Source organism: Argentina silus, assembly GCF_951799395.1.
Source record: "Argentina silus genome assembly, chromosome: 19".
Classification (NCBI taxonomy): Eukaryota; Metazoa; Chordata; class Actinopteri; order Argentiniformes; family Argentinidae; genus Argentina; species Argentina silus.
Window position 1 is genome coordinate 13,499,346 of NC_139673.1, and position 12,500 is coordinate 13,511,845.

Here is a 12,500-nt window from a genome sequence, read left to right on the forward strand (position 1 = left end):
CCCAATCTTCAGGGCGAGGATCTGGGCGCCGGGGGCAACACCGTTCCTCTCGGGCTCGTCTGGGAAGTGACCCGCTGCGATGCTCGCCACGTGTGTTCCATGAGCCCCTGCAAACACACAACACACAAGCTCTTTGTACTGCATCTGTGTATGCGTCTGGGTATGCAAATTGAGATATATGGGATTGAGATCTATATAATTAACAATTATATTGGGGAACAGATAATGCTGCAAAACAGGTGAGACAGATGACAACTAAGGGGGGAATATTTTGACTATGCAAAAAAAGCAGCCCTGACAGTTGTAAATGATTTCAATAGTCAACATGGCCTCCCGTGACCTTTAACCCTAACCTCCGCTGGTGACGATACAGAGGGTGTTGCCCTCGTCGTAGACATTGATGGAGTAGTTGAGCATCTCAGCGTCTCCCAGGGTGGCGAACTCCTGCATGTCTCTGTACGGGGCCAGCACAGTGCACAACGACAAGTCTCCACACTCCGAAGTGTCCACTACAGCCCTGGAGTACACAGACAAGTACGGAAGTTATGGAACACATTCAGGGGTCATCATTGGACAAAGCAGGCATAGTGGAAGGAATGAAAGAAGAGAGGTTGGAAAAGAAAAGGGAGTGAAGGAAGGAAAGAGGGAAAGAAAGGGAGAGAAGGCAGGCAGGCAGCCAGAAGGCTAGGAGAAAAGAAGGGAATGAATGCAGCAGGGTTCCTCTCACCTCCATGAGACTCCATCCTGCCACAGTACACAGTCGTAGACGGGCCCCGGGTCACTGTACTTCTTCTCCAGAGAGGCTAGCAGCTCCGACTGGCACTGGAGCTCCTCCTTCTGCAGCTTCTCCATCTGAAGACACACACACAGTAAGGTAAGCTATGCACATAATGGAATTTATGCAAAATCACACACTTGTATATATTTGCATATAAGCTTACACACATAACACACTCTTTAAGAAACACAATACAACCCTACTATCTACTGTCCATACATACACACACACTGTAAACAAGGGCTGCGACCATTACATCCATTATTTGCATGACGATTGACCAACACCCAAAATTCCATGACTTGCGCAGCCCCACTGTAAATATCACATTTAAGTTGATCTTGAGCATCAGTGCGAATGGTTGACAGTTTTGTCTCTGACCTGTGAGGGGGAGGGGTGAGCGAGGTCAAACTCTTCTGTCCTGCGACTCGCCTCTGCCAAGGCGGCTCTGTGTGCTGGGTCCCACATCTTCTCCTTGCGCTCTTTCTGTCAGTCAATATATCAGCAAACATCAAACCACACATAGGCCTACTCCTTATGCATTTACATACAACATAGACTTTGCCCTTGCAATATTTCAGTAGGTCATTATCAGTAATGACATCCCATAGGGCTACACATTATTTTTATTCAGTCAGTCAACAAAACAGCATCTCATGTTAAAAGTAGGGTTGGGCCGATATTAAATATGACTGAATATTGTGATATTTGGCACATATCGTGATTTGTTATTTTAGTCTGGAAAAGTGCTTAAAACTCCAGGTGAGACCAGTATCCCGCTTTTTGCAAGGCAAAGCACATCCAGCGGTGAAAACATGTCTCTTTGTTACACCAAACTATTTACAACAAAAGCCATATTGCCGTGCTGCAGTTCAGTCAATTTTGACACTGACGTGTCTCTTCAGCAATGAACAACATTCTTGTAAATTGTGTTATTTAAGTAAAATCATGAATAAGAAAATGTTAACATCGCCCAACCCTAGTCAAAAGTGTAAATCATGTAATTTATACACATCAGTAAATCTATTTGCTATTGCTTTGTACCTGTATTCTCTCTTTCAGAGCTTTAGGGAAGAACTCATAGCCATTTTTGACTCCAATGTGAAACTTCCCTGATGGATTGACCCAGGCAGGAGGGATCTGCGGGAGAGAGAGAGAGAGAGAGAGGGGGGGGGGGGGGGTTCAGAAGGCTTGGGGGTACTATTGGGTACACAAAAAACATACAAATCTAAGTTTGCATTAAGTGTGAAGGCGAGGAGGCGGACCTTTAGTGTCCTGCCAGAGAGCCCGGCCACCGTCCCGTCCTTGGGCTCCACCACGGTGGCCATGTTGACGTCACCGCTCCCTGTCGTATCGATGATGTCAATGATCTTTGGCTTCCCCTCTGTTGTCGTCTGCAGGACAGATGAAGAGGGTAACATAAGATGAGAAACATTGTGAGAAACACACACACACACACACACACACACACACACACACACACACACACACACACAAACACAAACACACAAACACAAACACACACTTCCCACAGAGAAAAACAAAATGTGTTTACACTCTGGGAACACCATGACATACACTTATACTGGTTTTATCTCCCTGGCTTTATCAATCTAATATAGCATTCCTTGTTCTATTGATAGTGGAGTGGGGACGTGTCTAGCAGAGACGAGTGGGAGGTTTCTAGACAGTAGTAGACTGGGCCTCTGACAGTTGGGTGAGACCTGTCAACAGATGCTTGATCCTCTTTCAGCGTACAACCAAGTTCAACCACCCCAATCCATACGTAGCTATGGTGGCCCTTCAGTATAGGAACCGACTTGTCACTGTGTTTGTAGCGATGGCTGAAACATGACAATCTATTTTGGACTGGGGCGATGAAGAAATCACCAGTTAGTCACCTCGATACATATCAGTTGACTGTCAGTGTCACCCAGTCATTCCATTGGTAGCGAAACGTATCTGAACATTCTGTTCAACCGGCTAGACAGCTGGATGGCTAGCTAGCTAATCAACATTAGCTAATGTTACCTCACAGTCCATTCAAATACCAAATGGCAAGAACATTCTAACTAGAACAGCTATTCAAAAACAGGCTGACTAACTAAGTATCTTGTAAACTGCCTCGGTAACTAGAGCTAGAGAGAAGAATAGCCAAAGAAGGGTAACTACTAGCTACAAGTCTCAATGAGTGGGGCCTAATATTCACAGCAGGCACCGGGCTAGATTTACCTGCATCCCCGGGGCCCCTGGGTCCACGCCAGTGTCGAGGATAGCGATGAGAACACCCCGTCCATCGTACTCCGGGAACCTAGTCAGAAAAGATGCAGCACCGGTCTCTTTTTTGGGAAGTAACCCGTGAAAGGGGAACGGTTCTTCGGTAGAATGGGCAGCCATGATCTGACAGAGTGACAATGAAAACAATAGCAGCGAAAATGGGGAAGACCGCCGATGGAGTGTAGGAGACCGGGGAGGAGGACCTTTAAAGAGACAGGACACTTTTCATACTTCATAGAAATCATGATGTCCAGTGCCAAACTGTGTTAATAACAAATAACAAATATATTATTCATGTTTTGCTTTGATACTAGAGTTGGTCAAGTTTTGGGAAATTTGGGAAAAAATTAAACTCAGTATAAGTGTGTTCTGTATAAAGTCCCATTCAAACGATGCTGCCTTGCCTTTATCTTTCTGTATTGTAACAGATAAACACATACAGTATGTGTTTCTGTTTCACTATCATCTCTTTTTTTATTACTTTCTTCCAACAGTAATAAAAGACAGAAAGGATGTGGTGGATGAGGAAAGACATCTAGTGGGAGATATGAAATTCTGACCATATAATAGTTGCTGACTGCTGAGTCTGTTAGCTATTTGGATCATCTGTGAGATGACCTTTGCACAAGAACTGGCGCAAGTCTAATATACCACTCTGGCCCAATACAAGTGACCCATGACTGGCAAGTCAGCAACACATTATATTTGACACTAAGGGGCAGTAGAGGACTTTTTAGCAAGTGGCGTCTCTAGATGAGCGGTAGGCCTGTATGGATGGACATGTAGGTTCTTGTTTTATTTTCTCCCTGGTAGTGACTCGATCAATTAATGTAATTGATTGGCCATACAACTCAACTGGCCAAGTGCCTCAAGTCTGAATCATTGTGTTATTTAGATTTTTGAGGGCAGTCGGATTGAATAAAAAAGGATTGAAAAGAATTGTCATTGACATGTGATTGACATAAGCGTTATTTACACCATCAAATGCAGATGACCAAGAAATGCTATGTCATTGGCATTATCAAGGCATACTCATGACCTGCTTCCAAAATAGCGTTGATTGTTGTGCAGAGTTGTGTAAATATAGTGAAGTAGTCAGTCAAGATAGTCAGCAGGGCATTTGGAGAAGTGACACTATGATGGATGTTGACAGATTATAATGAGCAAATCACTACCCTCAACAGCTACCTAACCATGGGAACCAAGTATACCCAGCCATTCTACATGGGAGGGAAAGGACTGGGTAGAAATGAGAATATTGCAATAGCTCCATCTAGACTTCTGATGGGCACGAAAGATGTAGTTTCCAGATAAACTCAAAGTTTCAGCCTGGGGCCCTTGGCACGTCTTGGAGCACAACACACTCTTGGCAAACGTTGGGGTTATGCACTGGTTACGGATGTTTGAAGTGGAAATATACATGTCATGTCGGCATATATGCAGAACTACTGTATGTGTGTTTTCCCTGTCTTTTAATCATATTGATAGTGCTTGGGGTTCCAGACCTACCAACACCTACATGTAGTCTACTGTACTGTGTCTCCCTGTCTCCTCTCCTTCATCTTGACTCATTTAAAAACATAACCAAAATTGACACAAGGTATTAAATACACTTTCTGGTTTTACACATCCAGTTCTTCCTCGTCAATGAAGGAAATGAAATGAATAAGCTTAACACTACTAGGATGCACTCTGCCTGGCACCCCAGTCACAGACTTCCTTCTGAGTCATTGGCTACAGCCTACACACACACACACACACACACACACACACACACACACACACACACACACACACACACTTGTCCGTCCTCTTTTCTTTGTTGTGTTTTGGGAAGGAAGGAGACAGATGGAGAGAATGTCATGTGTAATGGGCCGTGGAGCGACTGAGGGAGAGGAGAAAAGGAAAACAGAAGACAGTCAGGGCTCCCTCTCCCTCTCTCCCTCCTTTCCTCCCTTCTTCCTCCATTCCTCAACAGCGCTGCTTGCTGCCACAACGTTGCTCCAATGTTATTTCCACCCTCATGTTGCTCCATGTCATCAAAAGTGTGCAACTTCACTGAGGGTTCAACAAGCTTGGACGGAGAAGAAGAGAGCAAAGCATTGTTCAAATGACACGCTGTACAAATCTATTTAATGGTCATAAGTGTTCTTGTGGTTTTGTTATATCACATATATCACATCATTCTTATGACAATGTTATATACAGTACCCTTTGAAAATGTTCACGGTCTTTGGCTGAGAATGTGGAACACTCTGGTTTCCTTTTGCCAAATAATCCCTGTACAGTTGCTTTTATTACTATGCACATTGTGCTGCTTACGTGCACTGTAATTTAGAGCGATAGTATAATCGTTTCCTATATGTCTTTTCCATAATGCAAGGATCAGCTTTATACAGTATGTGCCAATCACCATCTGGCCAACTCATCTGTGCCTTCTGACCAAACTCTCCCCCACCCCCATCTCTCTCTCTCTCACTCTCACACACACACACACACACACACACACACACACACACACACACACACACATACTGTATATATACATTTATATACAATTTCCCTGTTGCCCCCTGTTTGTTAAATAAAAGTGTATGCAAATGTGTTTGGGAGAGAAGGGGAGAGAGAGGGAGAGAGTGGGAGAGAGAGGGAGAGAGAGAAAGAGTCCATGTGTACAGTATGTAAATGACTGTTGATGTGATGCATTAGGGAGGGGCAGTTACACCTAGTTATTTTTAGGTGATGCCCCTCCCTCTCTCCCTCCTGTTGTTTTTGGCTTGTGTGGCGTATTAAAACAGTGCCGAGCATCCCCCCAATAATCTGCTTAGACTGAACATCTGTCCTCTTTCTCAATGGCTCAGTGTGCCAAACACACACACACCACACGCACACACACGCACATGCACACGCACATACACACACACACACGCTGACACACACAAAAAAAACACATGGAAGCTCTCTCTCTCACACACACAGACACACACACACTCAATTGTGTCCATGTGCTAATATAATCACCTCTTGTACAGGAACATGGATGCACTGATTTTCATACATGAATACACTGAGATAGAATGAGCTCACAAAGTAAGGATGTACTCTCTCCTTCTCTCTAAAACATGCACACACACACACACACACACACACACACGTAAAACCACAGGGCGTTGCCGTCAATAGCTGCTCAGACTAAAATAAGTGTGTATGTCATCGGCTCAGTCCTCCTCGGTCTCTCTGTCAGTTAGTTTGCATGCAGCCCTCAGCAGCATCTTATTTAACGGAACTCCACCCTGCTGCATTTGCATGTGGTTGATCACACCTTTATTACATGGAGCCTGCTTTGCTTATGTACAGCACCTTTGGAAAGTATTCAGACCACTTTTTCCACATTTTGTTGTGTTATAGACTCAGTCAGAGACCCTATAAAAACAACAATATTAATTCCAAAATTACATGAACTATTATCCTTGCATTAAGATGGACTCAATTCAACTTATTGAGTGATTTGTTGGTGACATGTTTGCATTTTAGCTCATTTTAACAGTGTCATAGCAAAGGGTCTGAATACTTATGTACATGAGGTATTTCTGTATTTCAATTTTAATAAATTTACTGAAATTTAAAAAAACATGTTTTTCGCTTTGTCATTCTGGGGTATTGTGTGTGGATTGATGGCAAATTCTTTTAATCTATTTTAAATTGAGTCTATAACACAAACAAATGTGGAAAAAGGGTCTGAATACTTTCCGAAGGCACTGTAAATGGCCATGAGGTGCTGTAGCCTGGCTCCAGATCTGTATCCATGTGTGGATGTACTGTAAGCTATGTATGGCCTACATACACACACACACACACACACACACACACACACACACACACACACACACACACACACACACACACACACACACAACACACAACACACAACACACACACACACACACACACACACACACACACACACACACGCACACTTAATGTGGTAATACACTGAGCCGGTCCTTCAATTTCTACCTCCACCAGCCTCAACTGATCAACGGGGCTTGGCTGAAGCATGTGCAGACTCTGGAGCCCGGCAGCTGGTCATGAGGCGCCCTAAGCCGACCAATAAACAACACACACCCCACATACAGTAGAGTAGGCTATTGACCTGGTATGACATCATCTACCTTGTTCTACAGAGGCGCTTATGTTATGTGAGGCTGGGTGGGTGTGTGTAACCCGGCTGACGTGAGGGATGAGCGGTATAATTAGCTTTAGGGCTATGATAAAGGAGTCACGGCTAATCCCACTGCCTTGGCTAACGAGAAGGAGCACCGCGCTGGTAGCGCTGGTTCTTACAGCCCGAGCCTTAGGCTAGAGCTTTTCATGGGGGAGTTTGCATATTGAAGACACAGGGGGTCGTAAGTGAAGTTTAGCCATGCTTTACTAGAATCTGCCTGGTTCCATTGCATGCCATGTCATCAAAACAGTAGGCCTACAGTAAGTGGCAGTGTGGTGATGTAATGTTTTGACAGAGCTCCTCCACATCATCACAGTTGGGCTGGCACGTGGCAGAGAGGGAGAGAGAAAGAGAGCAAGAGAGAGAGAGAGAGAGAGAGTGTTCTAGACTGGGGCTAATTAGAGCACCAGGGTTACTCTGAGGGACTGACTTTGAGAGACGGCCAATGAGCTTAAGGTTGGGCTGATTATGGCCTCTCCATCCTCTCCCAGTGTCGCAGATAAACCCTGCTCAGTCATGCTATCACAGTCCCACTATGACCACAGTAAGGCAAAGCCCAAGTTCACAGTCAACAGGACTTTCTCACTTTTTCTCTCTTTCTCTGTGTGTGTCTCTCTCTCTCTGTCTCTCTCTCTCACACACACACACACACACACACACACACACACACACACACACACACACACACACACACAGTTTGAGGGGGAACGGCCAAAGTAGGGCTTGACCCTGGACCAGCAACCCTGTGGTTATGGCATGTGCACTACTACAGCTGTACATGCAATGAAGTCTAAGCTCTCCTTGTAGAGGTTGCAGTATGTACACACAGCCTACAGGGCAGCCAAAGATACCTACAGTAGCAGTGCAATGCATGCATATCAGCAATTGGTGCCTCAGTCTATGTTTCAACTAAGGCAGGACAGGTTTGGTTGTTTGATGTTCTTCATTAATATGTTTTTCTCACCGCTTTCAATTCGAATCAGCATACTGTGCCGGTTTTGACCCAATCCGTTTCCAGTGCGCCTTGTGAGAAACTTGACCGGGGGACCATTCAATGTGAACCGCCCCTTGCATGACGTCGGCCCATTGGCACTCAATCGTTTGTAGAGAAGGTGCTGTGGAACCCCACCCCCACTGGAAGTGTTCAGCGAGTTTGAGCAGTCCGTTCTAGCAGTGGTCGGCTCGGGGAATGCTCGCTGTCCGGGACGCATAGCCATACCATACCGCCACTGGAATTGAGTTGCGTTGCGCTGGAAAGAGACACCGCGCACAGTGGAGGAACGTCTCCGTCCAGAAGCTAAAAGGGAAAGCGAGGGGCTGCGAGCATGGCGGTCGAAGAGGAAGGGCTCCGGGTTTTCCAGAGCGTCAAAATAAAAATAGGTAAGCAAAGAGACAGAGGCAAAGGCAGAAAATTCTCCCTGGCCCCCCTTCCGTGGCTTTACATTAACGGGCCAGAAGGCATCGGGCTTTGGGATTTGAGGGGGGCGCACGAGACCCTTCTCTTTGCCATATTGTAATTCAAATCACACGCACCCGCTATAGTGCTTGTCAATAGAAATGTAAATTGTAATTGCGCGCCGATTATTAAATGCAATAGTGGATTATGTGGCTTGGTCTGTGAATATGTCGTAGCAACGATTGTATCCAATTCAAAATAGTGTTATGTGTTACAGTAGCCTATTCGAAATGTGTATTGGTGTTGTGTGGTAGAACAGCGCGACAATGCCAGCCAAGCCTGGAGACTGGAGGGAACAGTAAACAGCTGCATAGCCAGATGGCTCGGTTTCCCTACTTTTTCCCCGCGCCGAGCTTCGAATAAACGGGACTGTTATTCGATGGAGGAGACCCACTTTATGGATTGTGTGTCCGTCCCTCTCTTGCCCATTCAGCCGATATGTGTTCTGTTTCGGCTCTCCATTGCGCCGCAGCTCGTGGCAGATCCAGGGAGCATGTCTCTGGTAGCCTACTGTCACCGTCACCAACAGTCATTTTCATTCGACGGCTGGATTCCAGGCCTGCGTAAAAGCTTCTCTTTGCAATAATAATGCCATATGAATGCGCTGTAGCATGCTCATCTATGGAGGTTTAACATATTTCTGTTTTTATGCACAATATGATAATCAAAACAAATGTGTTCAAAGTATGTCAGTGTGTGTTATTTATAGCAGTACATTATAGTCTAAGATGTTAATCTGTGCTCTTTAACCTTTTGATGGTCTATTACACTGTAACTTCCTCCTCTCGTTTTGACTCAAAACAGGCACCATAGCGGCTTGTGGTTTGCCTGTGGGTGCAGCTCATGATTGTTTTGACTTTAAACACGAAACATAAAAAAAACGACAAGAAACAGACTAGGAGCGGTGGGGGTATGAATGATGCCCGGAGTTACATGGCGACATTCCGGATGCCAGATAACCAGTTTTCCTCATTCCGTTCGACAGATAACCAACATCGGTTGAATAATTTCATAGGCTCCTGACATTCCTTTACCTGTGTTTACTTGGTGTGTAAGCTGCTGTGAGTTAAAGTCCATACAAACGTAAACATATGCCAAGATTAGGTCGCAAGGAGAGCAAGTCAAGTCATTCTCTTGGCAATCTAATCTCTCCAAACGCAGCGCCAGCGCTAAGATTGCACCAGACCAACAAGCGCTTCCATGCAACGTTTGCAGGGGATGTATACCGCAAGACCACGATTGCCAAGCTGCTGGGCCCTGCATGGGCATTACGCAGACCAGCGTTTCGGCTGATGTTGGCACTTGGCAGTGGGTAGGAATGGCTCATAAATGGTATCTTATCACACAACAGAGTTTAAACTCTTTTTCAAAGCCAACATATCTTTGTTTTGTTGTTTCACACTGACCTGGCTGCAATCTCTGCTCCAAGGACGAAAGTTATTACATGATTTATTCGCTGACATGATGGATAGAAAAACAATAATAAGCACCCTATTTCCTTTTTTGTAAAGGTTATTACCATTGTATTACATAGAGGAGACATGTTTATAGCCTGTAGTCTATATTGACTGCAGGGGAAATGAGACAGCATCCTTTATCCCAAATAAACTCTGTAGTCTGCCATCACCATTTTTTCCCTAAGGGTCTCCAGAGCGCCTAATGAATCTAGAATCTACTGTCAATACTGTCTTATTTATTTCCCCAACTCAGTTGCCCAGCACCATATTCCCTGGTGGATCTGAACCAGTAACCACTGGTCCCCAGTGTGTCTTTGTAACTGTTGCACCATACTGCATCCTGAGCTATGTCTGTGTGCCTTTAGCCATCATCCACCCGGTAGGCCTAGAAACTGGGGTCTTTCCTGGAGCCTTGGGCCGGCCAGCAGAGCTTGACCATGGGCTAAGAGACCTCTGTTATGTGGCTGGAGTGACCGCAGTTTGAAGGTTCACTTAGAGTTGAGAATCTGCCACATATTTGTATGAGGAGGCGGAGGTGGGGAAAGAGGACGTCTCATTGTTGTGCTCTCTCTCTCTGATGAGGGCTCTCCTCAGTTTCCTGAAAGAACACATGTATTATGGAAACTGCGCCGGCCCGGCTACTGGGCCTGGCCCTTACTGTCCGGGGGAACACAGGAAACAGGAAACTGCCTCCAAATCACTTCCTGATTGGCTGGATGGACTACAAAGAAGTGTGTCTGTTTTTTCCTGCATAGCAACAAGTTAATGTGAACCAGATGCACTCAGAAGTAGAGAGAGAGAGAGGTTGTGTTTCTCACACTAACTAGCAGTACAGCAGCCAGCCAGGCAGTCAGGCAGTCAAGCTGTGGCCAGTCCCTCACCACCGACTCCATGCCCCTCTGCCCTAGGAGAGAGCTTCAGAGCTGGGGTTGGGAAGTACAGAGACTCCCCAGCTGGAACCCTGACCAGTGCCGTCCTCCAGGCCACTGGGTAGTGCGTGGGTGGGAGCAGTGTTGCCAGATTTCATTGACACTTCCCATCCCCAACCAGAGCCTAAGTACTGCCAAATCCACTTAAAAGAATCTAAAAAAACAGCCCAATCTGGCAACACAGTGCGTGGGTGGGAGGAGGGTGATGAAGATATATATGGGTCAAAGGGGGCTGACTGGAGAAGTTGAGAGTGGGCGCGTTCGGCACTTCTGAGTGGGCGAAGTGCAGGATAGGCGGGGTCTTCCGATCTGGGGGTCCCATGTCAGAGCTAAAGACACTCCCCTCTACACCCCCCGGATGGAGAGAGATTGATGAGGTAGAAACTAGAAGTGGGGTTGGGTTGGGCACCGTGTTGGGGTGGGGTAGAGGGGGTGGGGTGGGAAGGGGACAGGGTGGGTGTGGGGTTTGGAGTTGAGGGTTTAGAAAGGGGGCCGGGCTGGCAGCGGAGGAGAGGTTGGGTTTCCAGAGGGCCCCCCCTTGCCTTGGCAGCTGACCAGCAGAGTTTCCCAAAACTTCCTCCAGAGTCCAGACTCCGTATTTGAGATGCAGGGGGTGGGGGAGGGGGAGGGGGAGGGGGAGAGGAGCGAGAGGCGACAGCCAGGGTGTTTGGATGGAAAAGACCCCTGACATGTCAGGGCTCCCTGAAAGGCAATGATGACTTCACACAGGAAGTGAAAGAACTCACAACCAACCAACCGGCAATACATACACACACACACACACACACACACACACACACACACACACACACACACACACACACACACACACACACACACACACACCCTCCAACAATGTCTGTTTTTCTGAACGAGCCTGGTCTGTGTATTTAAAGGAAGTGTCAGATGTCGTCCAGCTTATAACATGAAATAAGACACAAGAGAGACAGCACAATGGCACTCACATCTACAGAGTTGCTAAACCATCCTCTGAAGCCACTTCCGTGCAACACTTAGACTCAGAGACCAGATGAATGTGTTTGTGTGTGTATCTGTGTGTATGTGTGTGCCCGCTTATCAGTGTGTGTGTGTGTGTGTGTGTGTGTGTGTGTGTGTGTGTTGGCATTCAGTCCTATGGGGCCAGTCAGTCCACTGGAAAGCAGCGGGGTGTAAACACAGCTCTGTTGACTATTGAGACGTTGACAGTGTTTTTAGTTGAGCCTCAATAGGACGGTATAATCCGGGTTCCAAACACAATACAGAGGGCACAGCCTGGGCCTCGTACCCTGAGCCTTGCATCCTGTGTGTGTGTGTGTGTGTGTGTGTGTGTGTGTGTGTGTGTGTCTGTGTGTCTGTGTGTGTGTGTGTGTGTGTGTGT

The 12,500-nt window shown here is 46.3% G+C and overlaps 2 protein-coding genes across 4 annotated transcripts in view; one reads left to right on the forward strand and one right to left on the reverse strand.

Moving 5' to 3' along the window:
- Window positions 1-3,212, reverse strand: part of tpp2 (tripeptidyl peptidase 2) — a 15,849-nt gene extending 12,637 nt beyond the window's left edge. For both annotated transcript variants that reach the window (XM_083691486.1, XM_083691485.1), the window contains exons 1-7: window positions 3,011-3,212; window positions 2,044-2,172; window positions 1,823-1,918; window positions 1,160-1,264; window positions 728-852; window positions 354-517; window positions 1-107 (exon numbers count right to left, since the gene is read on the reverse strand). The exon at window positions 1-107 is cut by the window's left edge and continues 48 nt beyond it. In XM_083691486.1, the coding sequence (XP_083547612.1) occupies window positions 1-107; window positions 354-517; window positions 728-852; window positions 1,160-1,264; window positions 1,823-1,918; window positions 2,044-2,172; window positions 3,011-3,175 (891 nt within the window). In that variant the 5' untranslated portion in view covers window positions 3,176-3,212. The remainder of the gene's footprint in view (window positions 108-353; window positions 518-727; window positions 853-1,159; window positions 1,265-1,822; window positions 1,919-2,043; window positions 2,173-3,010) is intronic.
- Window positions 3,213-8,434: 5,222 nt separating this feature from the next.
- rasa3 (RAS p21 protein activator 3) overlaps window positions 8,435-12,500 on the forward strand; it is a 31,826-nt gene continuing 27,760 nt past the window's right edge. For both annotated transcript variants that reach the window (XM_083691113.1, XM_083691114.1), the window contains exon 1: window positions 8,435-8,660. In XM_083691113.1, coding sequence (XP_083547239.1) covers window positions 8,606-8,660 — 55 coding nt within the window. In that variant the 5' untranslated portion in view covers window positions 8,435-8,605. The remainder of the gene's footprint in view (window positions 8,661-12,500) is intronic.